The sequence below is a fragment of the Bos grunniens genome, chromosome 19 (assembly GCF_055505025.1).
Source record: "Bos grunniens cultivar Pamir isolate PY7600 chromosome 19, Bosgru_T2T1.0, whole genome shotgun sequence".
Lineage (NCBI taxonomy): Eukaryota > Metazoa > Chordata > Mammalia > Artiodactyla > Bovidae > Bos > Bos grunniens.
Genome location: NC_141183.1, coordinates 35,962,446 through 35,975,101, shown reverse-complemented (window position 1 = coordinate 35,975,101; position 12,656 = coordinate 35,962,446). Strand labels below are relative to the sequence as shown.

General features: G+C 44.1%; 1 protein-coding gene across 3 annotated transcripts in view; it reads left to right on the top strand.

Moving 5' to 3' along the window:
* The window catches only part of DNAH2 (dynein axonemal heavy chain 2), a 108,685-nt gene that overhangs the window by 12,113 nt on the left and 83,916 nt on the right, over positions 1–12,656 (top strand). For all 3 annotated transcript variants that reach the window (XR_015147933.1, XM_086359071.1, XM_086359070.1), the window contains exons 5-10: positions 5,899–6,127; positions 6,678–6,788; positions 6,963–7,201; positions 8,948–9,139; positions 9,808–9,965; positions 10,593–10,680. Coding sequence is in view for 2 of the 3 variants with exons in the window: in XM_086359071.1 (XP_086215197.1) it covers positions 5,899–6,127; positions 6,678–6,788; positions 6,963–7,201; positions 8,948–9,139; positions 9,808–9,965; positions 10,593–10,680 (1,017 nt within the window). In the remaining variant the exon portion in view is untranslated. The remainder of the gene's footprint in view (positions 1–5,898; positions 6,128–6,677; positions 6,789–6,962; positions 7,202–8,947; positions 9,140–9,807; positions 9,966–10,592; positions 10,681–12,656) is intronic.

Below are 12,656 nucleotides of genomic sequence, written 5' to 3'. Positions count from 1 at the left end.
CCTAAAGATCAGTCCTGGGTGTTCATTGGAAGGACTGATGTTGAAGCTGAAACTCCACTTTAGCCACCTGATGCGAAGAGCTGACTCATTGGAAAAGACCCTGATGCTGGGAAGGATTAGGGGCAGGAGGAGAAGGGGACGACAGAGGATGAGATGGTTGGATGGCATCACCGACTCAATGGACATGGGTTTGGGTAGACTATGGCAGTTGGTGATGGACAGGGAGGCCTGGCGTGCTGTGGTTCATGGGGTTGCAAAGAGTCGTACACGACTGAGCGACTGAACTGAACTGAAAATAGACTGGGGCAGGAATATGTATTATGTAAGCAACAGGAAAGAAGCAGAAAGAAATGAAACATATAGGCAAGCATTTTCTACAAAAGTAGCATTTAAAATCTGTGGGGAAAGATGGATTATTCCATGAATAGAATTGGGAAACATGGAAAACAAAGGTTTTCCATTTAAAAAATGTAGATAGCTGGGGCAAGAGGGAAAAAGGGAGCTGTTGATCAAAGGGTACACGTTTTCTGTCACTACAACAAAGGCAACAAAAGCAAAAATAAACAAGTGGGACTATATCTAACTAGGAAGCTTCTTACACAGCAAAGGAAAATCATCAACAAAATGAAAAGGCAGACTATGAATGGGAGGAAATATTTGCAAATCCTATATCTGATAAGATTTGAATACATGTCCAAAATATACATAAAGAACTCATACAGTTTAATAGCGAGAAACAATCTGACTTAAAAAGGTACAGAAGAATTGAAAAGACATTTTTCCAAAGAAGATATACAAATGGCCAACAGGTACCTGAAAAGGTGCTCAGTGTCACTAATCAGAGAAATTCAAATCCAAACCACAATGAGGTATCACCTCATGCCTGTTAGAATGGCTGTCGTCAAAAAGACAGAAGATGACAAATATTGATGAAGGTGTGGAGAAAAGGGAGCCCTTGTGCACTGGGAATGTAAATTGGTGCAGTTGTGGAAAACAGTATGGAGGTGCCTCAAAAAAAAAAATTTGAACTACTGTATGATCTGGCAATTCCACTTTTGGGTATGTATCCAGAGGAAACGAAATCACTCTCGAAGAAATATTGGCACCCCCATGTACATTATAGTACTATTTTTAATAGCTAATATATGGAATCAGCTTAAGTGTCCATCATTGGATGAGTGGATAAAGAAAATGTATATGTGTATATACACACACACACACACACCATACATACACACACAATGGAGTATTATTCAGCAATGAGAAAGAAAAAATATCTTGCCATTTGCAACAATATAGGTGGCCTTGGACTTCCCTGGTGGCTCAGACGGTAGAGCGTCTGTCAATGATGTGGGAGACCTGGGTTCAATCCCTGCGTCAGGAAGATCCCCTGGAGAAGGAAATGGCAATCCACTCCAGTACTCTTGCCTGGAAAATCCCATGGACAGAGGAGCCTGGTAGGCTACAGTCCATGAGGTCGCAAAGAGCTGGACACGACTGAGCGACTTCACTTTCACTTTCAGGTGGACTTGGAGGGTATTATGCTTAGTGCAATAATACAGAGAAAGACAAATACTGTATGATCTCACTTATATGTGAAATCTGGAGGAAAAAAAAAAAAAAACTCATAGGAACAGAGAACGGCACAGATTGAGAACCAGAGGAGGGAAAAAGGACTGATTGGTGGTTGCCAGAGTTGGGGGTGAGGGAGTACAGAAAATGGGTGAAGTTGGCCAGAAGGTACAAAATTCCAGTTATAAGTTCTGGGGATGTGATGTACAGTACAGCATGGTGATTCTAATTAACAATAGTGGATTATATATTTGAAAGTTGCTAAAGGAGTAGATTTTAAAAGTTCTGATAAAAAAATTGTAACTATGTAAGCTGATAAATGTTAGCTGGACTTATTGTGGAAATCATTTTTGCAGTATATATACATATCAAAGCATTACATTGTATACCTTAAATTAAGACAATATTATAGGTCAATTATATTTCAGTAAGACTGAGGGGGGGGAATGATACAGAATTTCATTTATGCAAGGTTAATAAGTTCTGGAGATCTAATATACAGTGTGGTAACTGTAGTTAATATTACTGTATGATTTGCTAAAGGGTAGATCTTAAGTGTTCTCACTACAAAAAGAAATGAGAATGGTAACCATATGGAATAATAGATATGTTAATTAGCTTGATTGTAGTGATCATTTCTCAGTGCACATTTATATCAAAACAGCAAGGAAAGTAAAAGTGGCTCAGTCATGTCTGACTCTTTGTGACCCCGTGGACTGTAGCCCACCAGGCTCCTCTGTCTATGGGGATTCTCCAGGCAAGAATACTGGAGTGGGGTGCCATGCCCTCCTCCAAGGGATCTTCCCAACCCAGGGATCGAACCCAGGTCCCCCACATTGCAAGCAGATTCTTTATCAGCTGAGCCACCAGGAAGCCACAAAACAGCAGGGTGTACACCTTAAACAATTTTAATTTGTCAATTATGAGTTGGCAAAGCTGAAAAAAGCCTTTTTAGCATGCCAGAATATATTCTAGGGCGTCCCCAGTGGCTCAGTGGTAAAGAATCCGCCTGCCGATGCAGTAGACACAGTTTGATCCCTGGTCCGGGACGATCCCACATGCCAGGGAGCAACTAAGCCAAGGTGCCGCAACTGCTGAGCCTGTGCGGTACAGCCAGCGCTCCACAGCAAGATAAGTCAGTGCGAAGAGAGGCCAACGCACCGCAACTGGAGAGTGGCCCCTGCTCGCCACAAGGAGAGAAAAACCCTCGCAGCAATGAAGACCCAGCACAGCCCCAGATAAATAAATTCTAAATAGATCACGGATTTAATTGTAGGGCAAGAAGGACAGTTGAAAAACTTCCTTAAGAAATTATTTCTTTTGAATACTTGGAACAATAGCAAAAAGTAAAGCCAGAAAAACAAATAAAAACAAGCACCCAAGAGTAAACAAACTAGGAAAGAAGCAAAATCTGAAAGGTCTCTGCACTGATTTAAGGAAACTGTTGTCCCTGCAGGAATGGTGGACACCCCTCCTCACCACCACCAGCAGTGACATGGAGTGAACCTCAGAGTATTTAACAAAATCTGAAGAGAGAGAAAGAGCCTATGCATTTTAACAAAGATTTTACACTGTTTTAAATTGGTCTTACCTACCTGCCCATCCCCTCATGCTATTATTTTAGTCTAGAGAAAAGTGAACGAAACGTAAAATACCCAGTCATTTCGCTTTAACTTCAATGGGGAAGTCAAACTGGGCTTTCACAGTGGGACATCAGGAAGTCACCCACAGCACTTAAAAGCAGAAGGAATGAATTCAGAGAGCGGAGCAAGCAGGAGGCAAGTGAAAAGGAATTGCAGGGCAACTGCAGGCATACTACATCAAGGAAGAAAGAGAGCAGAACAAAGCGTGCACGTGAGGAAAATGTAACTGAACAGAAGGCAGTTTTTCACACCAGCATCATGTTTTAATACGAATTTAATTTTTTAAAAAGCTGAGCGACGAAACAATAAAATGTGAGAATGAAATAAAAGCGATTGCAGATTTTTGAAATAAATAAAGCAGCATGTTTACATGTTAAAACTAGTAGGTTAGAAACAGCAAGGGACTGAATAACTATTGCTGAAAATATGAATGGACATAGAAGAGAGGCTTGAGATAATTACAGTGTAGGGAAAAGAAAAAAACCAATGACAATACGATTAGAGAGAAGTTGATAGATGTGAAAGACAGACACAGGTAATCTAACATAGGGAGCCAGCTAATGAAACAAAATATAAATTTTAAAATAGAATACAGAGAATTTCCCTGAACGGCTGAAGGAACTGAATGGGGGAACTGAAAGGACATACTTTATTCCACAAAAACTTGTTACACAATGTTTAATGTCAACACATGTCTTAGTTAAGCTGATTACATTTAAGGAAATTAATTCTTTGGAAACATCACCTATGTGGTATTCCTGCCAAGAATATTTAACTTGCATCTAATAATGAGGAAACAATCCAATAAATTAAAATTAAGGGACGTTTTGAAAATCAACTGGCCCGGAGTATTAGAAATATCACTGTCATGAAAGAAAGAAACCTTGTGTGATCTGAATTGGATCCTGGGTGGGAAGAAAGCAGCTGTAAATGACATTATTTGGACCACTGGGAAAATTTGAATGTGAACTGTGTATTATGTAAAGTATTAAATGAAGTTCAATTTTCTGAGTGTGATAATTACAGTTTGGGGAGTGTTGGTGAATATCCTCACTTTTAGGAGCCATATGCTGAAGTATGTAAGGGTGTAGTTTTATAACGTCTGCTACCAGCTCTGAAATGGCTCAGCAGAGACAGAGAGGATGAGAGACAGAGATGGAGAGAGAAGAGAGTGCAATCATGCACACATGTGGCAAAATGTTAACAATTAGTCGATCTAGATGAAGGGCATGTCAAAATAATAGTATAACAAAAATTGGGAAGTGGTAAGACAATGAGAGAAAGTATGAGGATGCATGCCCATGTTCCTACCTTTCAAAGCAGTGAGTCAGTTGAAATTAAAGTTGAAAGGTAATGAGAAAATTAACCTTTGTTTTTCAGCTACTTGGCTTGCGGGATCTTAGTTGCCTGACCAGGGGTTGAACCTGGGCCAACAGCAATGGCAGCGCTAAGTTCTAACCATTGGACCACCAGGGAATCCTGGAGAAAACTAACCTCTTAATATTTTTCATAATCTTTCTTATAACCTTAGAAAGGGGTCTTTTAGGAAGAAATCTCTCTTACAGCTAAAGAAACATTTATTTGGAGCTCAACAATTTATCAATGTCTTTTTATTCCATTAAATTCAATACTTTAAAATAGCATGATCCTAAAGCAATAGCATGATCCTATTTTGAAATAATTTTTTATTTTTCTGTATATATATCTACAAGAGATGTCTAGAATAATATTTTCTCTAATGATAATGATTAGTGTCTAAATGGTGGAATTTTAACGACATTTAAATTTTTATCTGTGTACTTTTCTGCATTGTTTCAGATATTTATAATTAACATAATTTTAACAAAAATAATAGTTATTTATCTTTTTAAAAAATAAATACAAAATGCCAAAATTTAATTCTGGGTAACGGGAAGATGAATGATTATGAATTTCTTCTTTGTACTGTATTTTCAGTTTTTAAAGTTAAATAAATTATAAAGAGTAGTTACAAAAGCACTAAAGAAAAAAACAGTGAAACTGTTCTTAGAGTAGGAATGACTTTTCTAACTATGTAGAAGTCAGAAACTAAGAAGTTTTAACAACATGAAAGTTATGCATTTTTTAATGTAAACAACAATAAAAACTCAGCATAAACAAAACTGCAGGATAAATGAAAAATGAGGGGAGGGACTTGCCTGGAAGTCCAGTGGTTAAGACTCTAAACTTCCAATACAGAAGGTGCTGATTTAATCCCTAGTCAGTGAACTAAGAACCCACATGCATCATGGTCAAGAAAAAAATTGGGGGAAAAGTTATGCAAGTGAAAGAAAAACCTTAGACAATTGTCTCTTACCTTTGGTTCATCTCCTTTCTGCTTTTCCTGTATCTTTTTCATTCCATTTATCCATCCATCTGTCATTTATGGAGCATCTAGTGTGTCCCAGTCACTGCTAGGTTCTGTAGAGAATACGCAGTCTTTACCCTCAAGGAGTGCTCTCTGCATTTCCTCCACAACCCTCTGGATACAGAAACTGTTGTGTCCCTGACAAGAACAGGAAATATCTCGTGTTTCTTATATTTGGAGAAGGATCAGGATATGCTAAGGGGATGCGACCAGGGTTTCATGACTGGAGCCTCAGATTCCCTTGGGTAGCATGGCTGGGCCTGGACCCTGAACTCTGCTCTACTGTCTTCCATGCAGACCCAGAACCAGATTGTCTACTTTATTCGCCAAGCCCCGGTCCCCATCACTCCAGAGAACTTTGAGGAGACGGTGCAGTTTGGGACAGTGCGGGGTGCCTACATCCCAGCCCTGCTTCGGCTGCTCAGTGGCGTCTTTGCCCCTCAGATCTTTAAAAACACAACCTGGCCTGAGAGCATTCGAAATCATTTTGCTTCTCACCTGCACAGGTTCTTGGCCTGCCTGACAGGTGAGTGGAATGGCCGGGGTGCCTGTTTTCTCCCCATTCCCCACCAATAGTAGAGCGAGTGAGGCAGGTGGGAGATTGATCCTGAGTACCTGCGTTGCTTGGCACAGAGTAGGTGCTTGGAATGCGTTTGCTGAATGAGTGAAACAGGGTCCGCAGTGTGCCTTCTAATCTGGATACAGTTTTCTGTGGTCCAACAGTTGCCCAGACTTGCTCGGAGTTGGAAATTTCCAAGAGTACATGTGGGGTTAGGGAAACTGGAGGTAGTGTGGGGGCAGCAGGGGAGTGCTTGTGTCCTGGAAGAGAGTGTCGAGGGCATTGTATTGCTCTCAGACCTCATTTTATGACAGTCTCTTACGACATCTCAACAAGGTTTTCCCTCTTGCCTTCTGTCATTTTCCTGATGTCAAAAAAGCATGAGTCCTAGTTTCTCCTGCCTGCTCTCCTGAGATGCACATAGCTCCTGGGCCCCAGATCATCAGCCATGATAGGAACTAGGGTGGCATAAACCCATCACCCTCTGTGAACTCTCCTGGTTCTTTCGTTTCCTCAGACACTCGGTATAAGCTGGAGGGGCACACCGTCCTCTACATCCCCACAGAAGCCATGAACATGAAGCCTGAGGTCGTGGTTAAAGACAAAGAGCTGGTGCAGCGACTAGAGAGTGAGTGGCTGGCGTTGCTCCTGTGTCAGGGCTCCTGAGGGGGAGGAGTAGGGATGGGCAGCCCAGAGGCTGGGACAGGAGGTGGGTTAGGAGGGTTCTGTTGCGGGTGGAGGGGAGGATGAAAGTGGGGAGCGCTGCAAGGACATGCAAGAGGTTTTGTCCTCTCCCCGGCAGCCTCCATGATCCACTGGACACGGCAGATAAAGGAGGTGCTCAGTGCCCAGGAATCAGTGGAGACAGGAGAAAACTTAGGTCCTTTGGAGGAGATTGAGTTTTGGCGCAACCGATGCATGGACCTGTCTGGCATCAGCAAACAGCTGGTGAAGCCGGGAGTGAAGCACATCGAGTCCATCCTGCGTCTCGCCAAGTCATCCTATCTGGCGCCCTTCATGAAGCTGGCCCAGCAGATCCAGGTTTGTGAGTGGATCGAAGGATGCAGACTTGGCAGAAAGTGCCCAGTGGTGGGGATAATGTAAGGCACTAAGAAGAGAGAGTCAACATATTCATCAGTTGCAGAGATAGACGCACCCAGTGCTTAGACTTGGGCTTGTGGGAGAGTATAAACGTAGTAGAACACAAGGCCTCAAGGAGCTTATAGTTTAACTAGAGAGACACCTAGTTACTTGCCAAATGTACTATGTTGAGTGCCCTCTAGGAGCCCAACCCCTACAATCCAGCTGAGAAGGAAGGCTAACACAGATGACTGTGTGGCCTGGGGTCAAAGGCGAACCCATTCAGTTCAGCAAAGAGAGCTGCAAAAGAAACACTTCAAAAACTTATATTTGAAGGCTTCTTTAGTGGCTCAGGGGCTTCCCTTGTGGCTCAGCTGGTAAAGAATCCTCCTGCAATGTGGGAGAACTGGCTTTGATCCCTGGGTTGGGCAGATCCCTTGTAGAAGGGAAAGGCTACCCACTCCAGTATTCTGGCCTGGAGAATTCCATGGACTGTGTAGTCCATGGGGTCGCAGAGAGTTGAACACGACTGAGTGACTTTCACTTCACTTGGTGGCTCAGTGATAAAGAATCCATTTGCCAATACAGGAGATGTGGGTTCGATCCCTGATCTAGTAAGATGAGCAACTAACTTCATGTATCACAACTGTTGAGCATGTGCTCTAGAGCCTGGGAGCCGCAACTCCTAAAGCCTCTGCACCCTAGAGCCTGCCTTCCGCAACAAGAGAAGTCACTGCAATGAGAACCAGTGTGCCACACACAACTAGAGAGTAGCCCCTGTTTGCCTAATCTAGAGAAGAGCCTGTGCAGCAACAAAGATCCAGCATAGTCAAAAATAAATTTTTTTTAAAAATTACGTTTTATATAATATGACAAGCTGATTATATTAGTGTTGTGACACACAGAGATCAGAGATATCTGTAGAATACAAAGAGAGAAGTGATCTCTTCCTAGCAGGAATTTGAAACTGGTATTCATGGAGGCCTGGTGTGCTGCAGTCCATAGGGTTGCAGAGTCGGACATGATTGAGCAACTGAACTGAACTGAACTGAAGGGAGTTTTGGGGCTTCCCAGGTGGCGCTAGTGGTAAAGAATTCACCAGCCAATGCAGGAGATGCCAGAGATACGGGTCGATCCCTGGGTTGGGACCATTCCCTGGGGTAGGAAATGGCAACCCACTCCAGTATTCTTGCCTGAAAAATTCCATAGATAGAGGTTAGAGGAGCCTGGTGGGTTACAGTCCGTGGAGTTGCATGGAATTGGACACGATTATGCATACACCCACATACTTTAAGGGGAATTGAGCCACAGTTAGATGGAGAAGTATAAAATTCTCTTTGAGAACAAGGTAGTGAAGGTGGGGCTATGGTGGGAGCCACAAGGTGGGATGAATGCAAGTGACGTCCGGTCAGTTGATCAACAGCTCTTGAGCGTCTCCTTGTGCAGAGTTCTGGGTTCAAGGGGAAAAACTAGAGGAATAGACACGAAACCTGAGTTAGAAACTAGTCAGTGAAGAAAAGTAGGCACGCACACACTCTGGTCCCAAAGGGTTGCAGAGACCTGGGGTGATGGGGTCTAGGTAACGTTAACTGGGAATACTTGCCGGGAAAGGCAGGTCGGTTGGAATTCGAGGAGGACCAGAAGCACTCGCTTTGAACCTGTGCTTTCCAGGGGCTAAGTCTTCTCCTGATTTCTCTTTACTGCCAGGATGGCTCTCGTCAAGCACAGTCAAACCTGACTTTCTTGTCGATCCTGAAGGAGCCTTACCAGGAACTGGCATTCATGAGGCCAAAGGACATCTCTAGTAAACTCCCGAGGCTGATCAGCCTCATCCGTATCATCTGGGTCAACTCTCCCCACTACAATACTCGGGAGAGACTGACCTCCCTCTTCCGGAAGGTGTGTGTCTGCAGAGAGTGGAACAGAGGGTGGTGAGGGGGTGGCCATGTTGGTAGCATGCAGATTACTGGAGAAGGTGGAATTCACTGGGCAGATCTATGGTGAAAAGGTAGTGAGCAATGCTGTTCGGGTCAGACAGAGACCACAGGCCCTTTGCCTGCATCATCTGCTTTAGTGAGGCTCAGAGTTGGGACCTGGACTGGACACTTTGCTTCCAGATGGATGAAGCCCGGGTGGGAAGAGGGGGACTTTGTGAAGAGGTGTTGATGGAGCACAGGGAGGGGGCCAGGAAGGTCTGACTCCCAGGCTGAGTTGTACAGGAGGGGAAGACCTGCTCTTTCTCATTGCCAAAGATGGACCTTGCAGTGAGCGAGAGGCAGATATAGGAAGGAACACTGGCTTTTGAGGAGCAGAATCCGGCATATTTCATTGGGGGAGGGGCAAAGAGTGGGGAAAGGGTGCTGAGCTGAGCACTGGCTGGAAATGAGGTGGGCAAATGAGGTGGAACCCAGAGGTGCTGCCGCACCAGCAGTGGAGGACCAGGGATGAGAGGAGCCATGGGTATCAAGAAGTAGGAGCCCGAGACCTGAGGCGTGGTCTTGGGGGCTCCAAGAGAGGGTCGGTGCAACTAAGGCTGCGAACTGAGATTGTCGGGACTCCTCCCGCAGATGAGCAATGAGATCATTCGCCTGTGCTGCCATGCCATCTCCCTGGACCGCATCTTTGAGGGCTACGTCATCTCTAGCAAGGAGGACCTACAAGGCTGCATCTCTTGCTGTCACGCCTGGAAGGACCACTACCTTCGGGCTGTGCAGACACATACCCAGTACGACATATCTGGACATCCTGTGTGTTACCGCTTGTCACTCCTGGAGTGGGGAGATTTTGATCTCTTCTGCTTGTACTTTAAGCCTGTGGACTGTATTTTTTTTTGGTAGCGTTTTTACATGGTCCGAGTTTTCTCTCTGGACGCAGATATTCTAGCTTGCAGTCCTAGGTCCTCCTAACTCTAAGTAACCTCCCCTCCCTCAACCCAGGAATCCCTCCTGGTCTTTTCCTCCTTCCTTGGCTCTAAAGTCTAAAATTTCATTGTGTGTAAACTTTCTCTTCTGGAGGAGGAAATGGCAACCCACTCCAGTATTCTTGCCTGGGAAATCCCATGGACAGAGGAGCCTAGAGGGCTACAGTCCATATGGTTGCAAGAGCCAGACATGACTTAGAGACTAAACCACCACCACCACCACCACCAAACTCTTTCTTAGAACCAAGATGTTTTCTTTTTCTCTCTGGCTCTCCTCACCTTGTGTTTCTTTACTTGGCGTTCAGAAAAACTGTTTCCTGGGGTCTCATTTTCTCAGGCTCCCTTTGAACCAGAACTCCTGGTTCTAGCCTGGCCTGGGGAGGTAAATGCCTCATGTTCCCGCTTCCAACTGGTCAGTCTTTCTCACGTCAGGTTCTCCACCCGGGGCTGGATCCTAGACCAGACCAGCATATTTGCCCAGGTCGATGCCTTTGTACAACGCTGCAAGGACCTCATCGAGGTAGGAAGACTGTCAGGGAGACTGAGAGCCCATAGCAGATGCTCCAGAATCCTGGCCCGGGGGCTGGGGGAGCTGGGGGAGCTGGGGCTGGGGGTGAGGCTACACACAAAACTTGCCTCTTTGGTTCTTATCATATGGCTGTGCACCTGGCCACCATCCTGTGCTCAGAGACTCTTGCCTGTTATCACTGCCTCATTTCAGTTCAGTTCAGTTCATTCGCTCAGTTGTGTCCACCTCTTTGCAACACCATGGACTGTAGCATGCCAGGGTTCCCTGTCCATCACCAACTCCTGGAGCTTGCTCAAACTCACATCCATCGAGTCAGTGATGCCATCCAACCATCTCATCCTCTGTCGTCCCCTTCTCCTCCTGCCTTTAATCTTCTCCAGCATCAGGGTCTTTGCCAATGAGTCAGTTCTTCACATCAGGTGGACAAAATACTGGAATTTCAGCTTCAGCATCAGTCCTTCCAATGAATATTCAGGACTTATCTCTTTTAGGATGGACTGGTTGGATTTCCTTGCTGTCCAAGGGACTCTCAAGAGTCTTCTCCAACACCACAGTTCAAAAGCATCAGTTCTTCAGTGCTCAGCTTTCTTTATGGTACAACTCTCACATCCATACATGACTACTGGAAAAACCACAGCTTTGACTAGATGGACCTTTGTTAGCAAAGTAATGTCTCTGCTGTTTAATATGCTGTCTAGGTTTGTCATAGTTTTTATTCCAGGGAGCAAATGTCTTTTAATTTCATGGCTGCATTCACCATCTGCAGTGATTTTGGAGCCCAAGAAAATAAAGTCTCTCACTGTTTCCATTGTTTCCCCATCTATTTGCCATGAAGTGATGGGACCAGGTGCTATGATCTTCGTTTTTTGAATGTTGAGTGTAAACCCAACTTTTTCACTCTTCTCTTTCATTTTCATCAAGAGGCTCTTTAGTTCTTCGCTTTCTGCCATAAGGGTGGTGTCATCTGTGTATCTGAGGTTATTGATATTTCTGCTGGCAATCTTGATTCCAGCTTGTGCTCATCCAGGCCAGCATTTTACATGATGTACTCTGCATGTAAGTTAAATAAGCAGGGTGACAATATACAGCCTTGATGTACTCCTTTCCCTATTTGGAACCAGTCTGTTGTTCTATGTACAGTTCTAACTGTTGCTTCTTGACCTGCATACAGATTTCTCAGGAGGCAGGTAAGGTGATCTTGTATTCCCATCTCTTTAAGAATTTTCCACAGTTTGTTGCTTTGGCATAGTTAATAAAGCAGAAGTAGATGTTTTTCTGGAACTCTCTTGCTTTTTCGATGATCCAGTGGATGTTGGCAATTTGATCTCTGGTTCCTCTGCCTTTTCTAAATCCAGCTTGAACATCTGGAAGTTCTCAGTTCATGTACTTTTGGAGCCTGACTTGGAGAATTTTGAGCATTACTTTGCTAGTGAGATGAGTGCAATTGTGCGGTAGTTTGAGCATTCTTTGGCGTTGCCTTTCTTTGGGATTTGGAATGAAAACTGACCTTTTCCAGTCCTGTGGCCACTGCTGAGTTTTCCAAATTTGCTGGCATATCGAGTGCAGCACTTTCACAGCATCATCTTTTAGGATTTGAGATAGCTCAATTGGAATTCCATCACATCAACTAGCTTTGTTCATAGTGATACTTCCTAAGGCTCACTTGACTTCTCATTCCAGGATGCCTGGTCTAGGTGAGTGATCACACCATCGTGGTTATCTGGGTCGTGAAGATCTTTTCTGTACAGTTCTTCTGTATATTCTTGCCACCTCTTCTTAATATCTTCTGCTTCTGTTATGTCCATACCATTTCTAGTCTTTATTGTGCCCATCTTTGCATGAAATGTTCCCTTGGTATCTCTAATTTTTCTTGAAGAGATCTCTAGTCTTTCCCATTCTATTGTTTTCCTCTATTTCTTTGCATTGATCACGGAGGAAGGCTTTCTTATCTCTCCTTGCTATTCTTT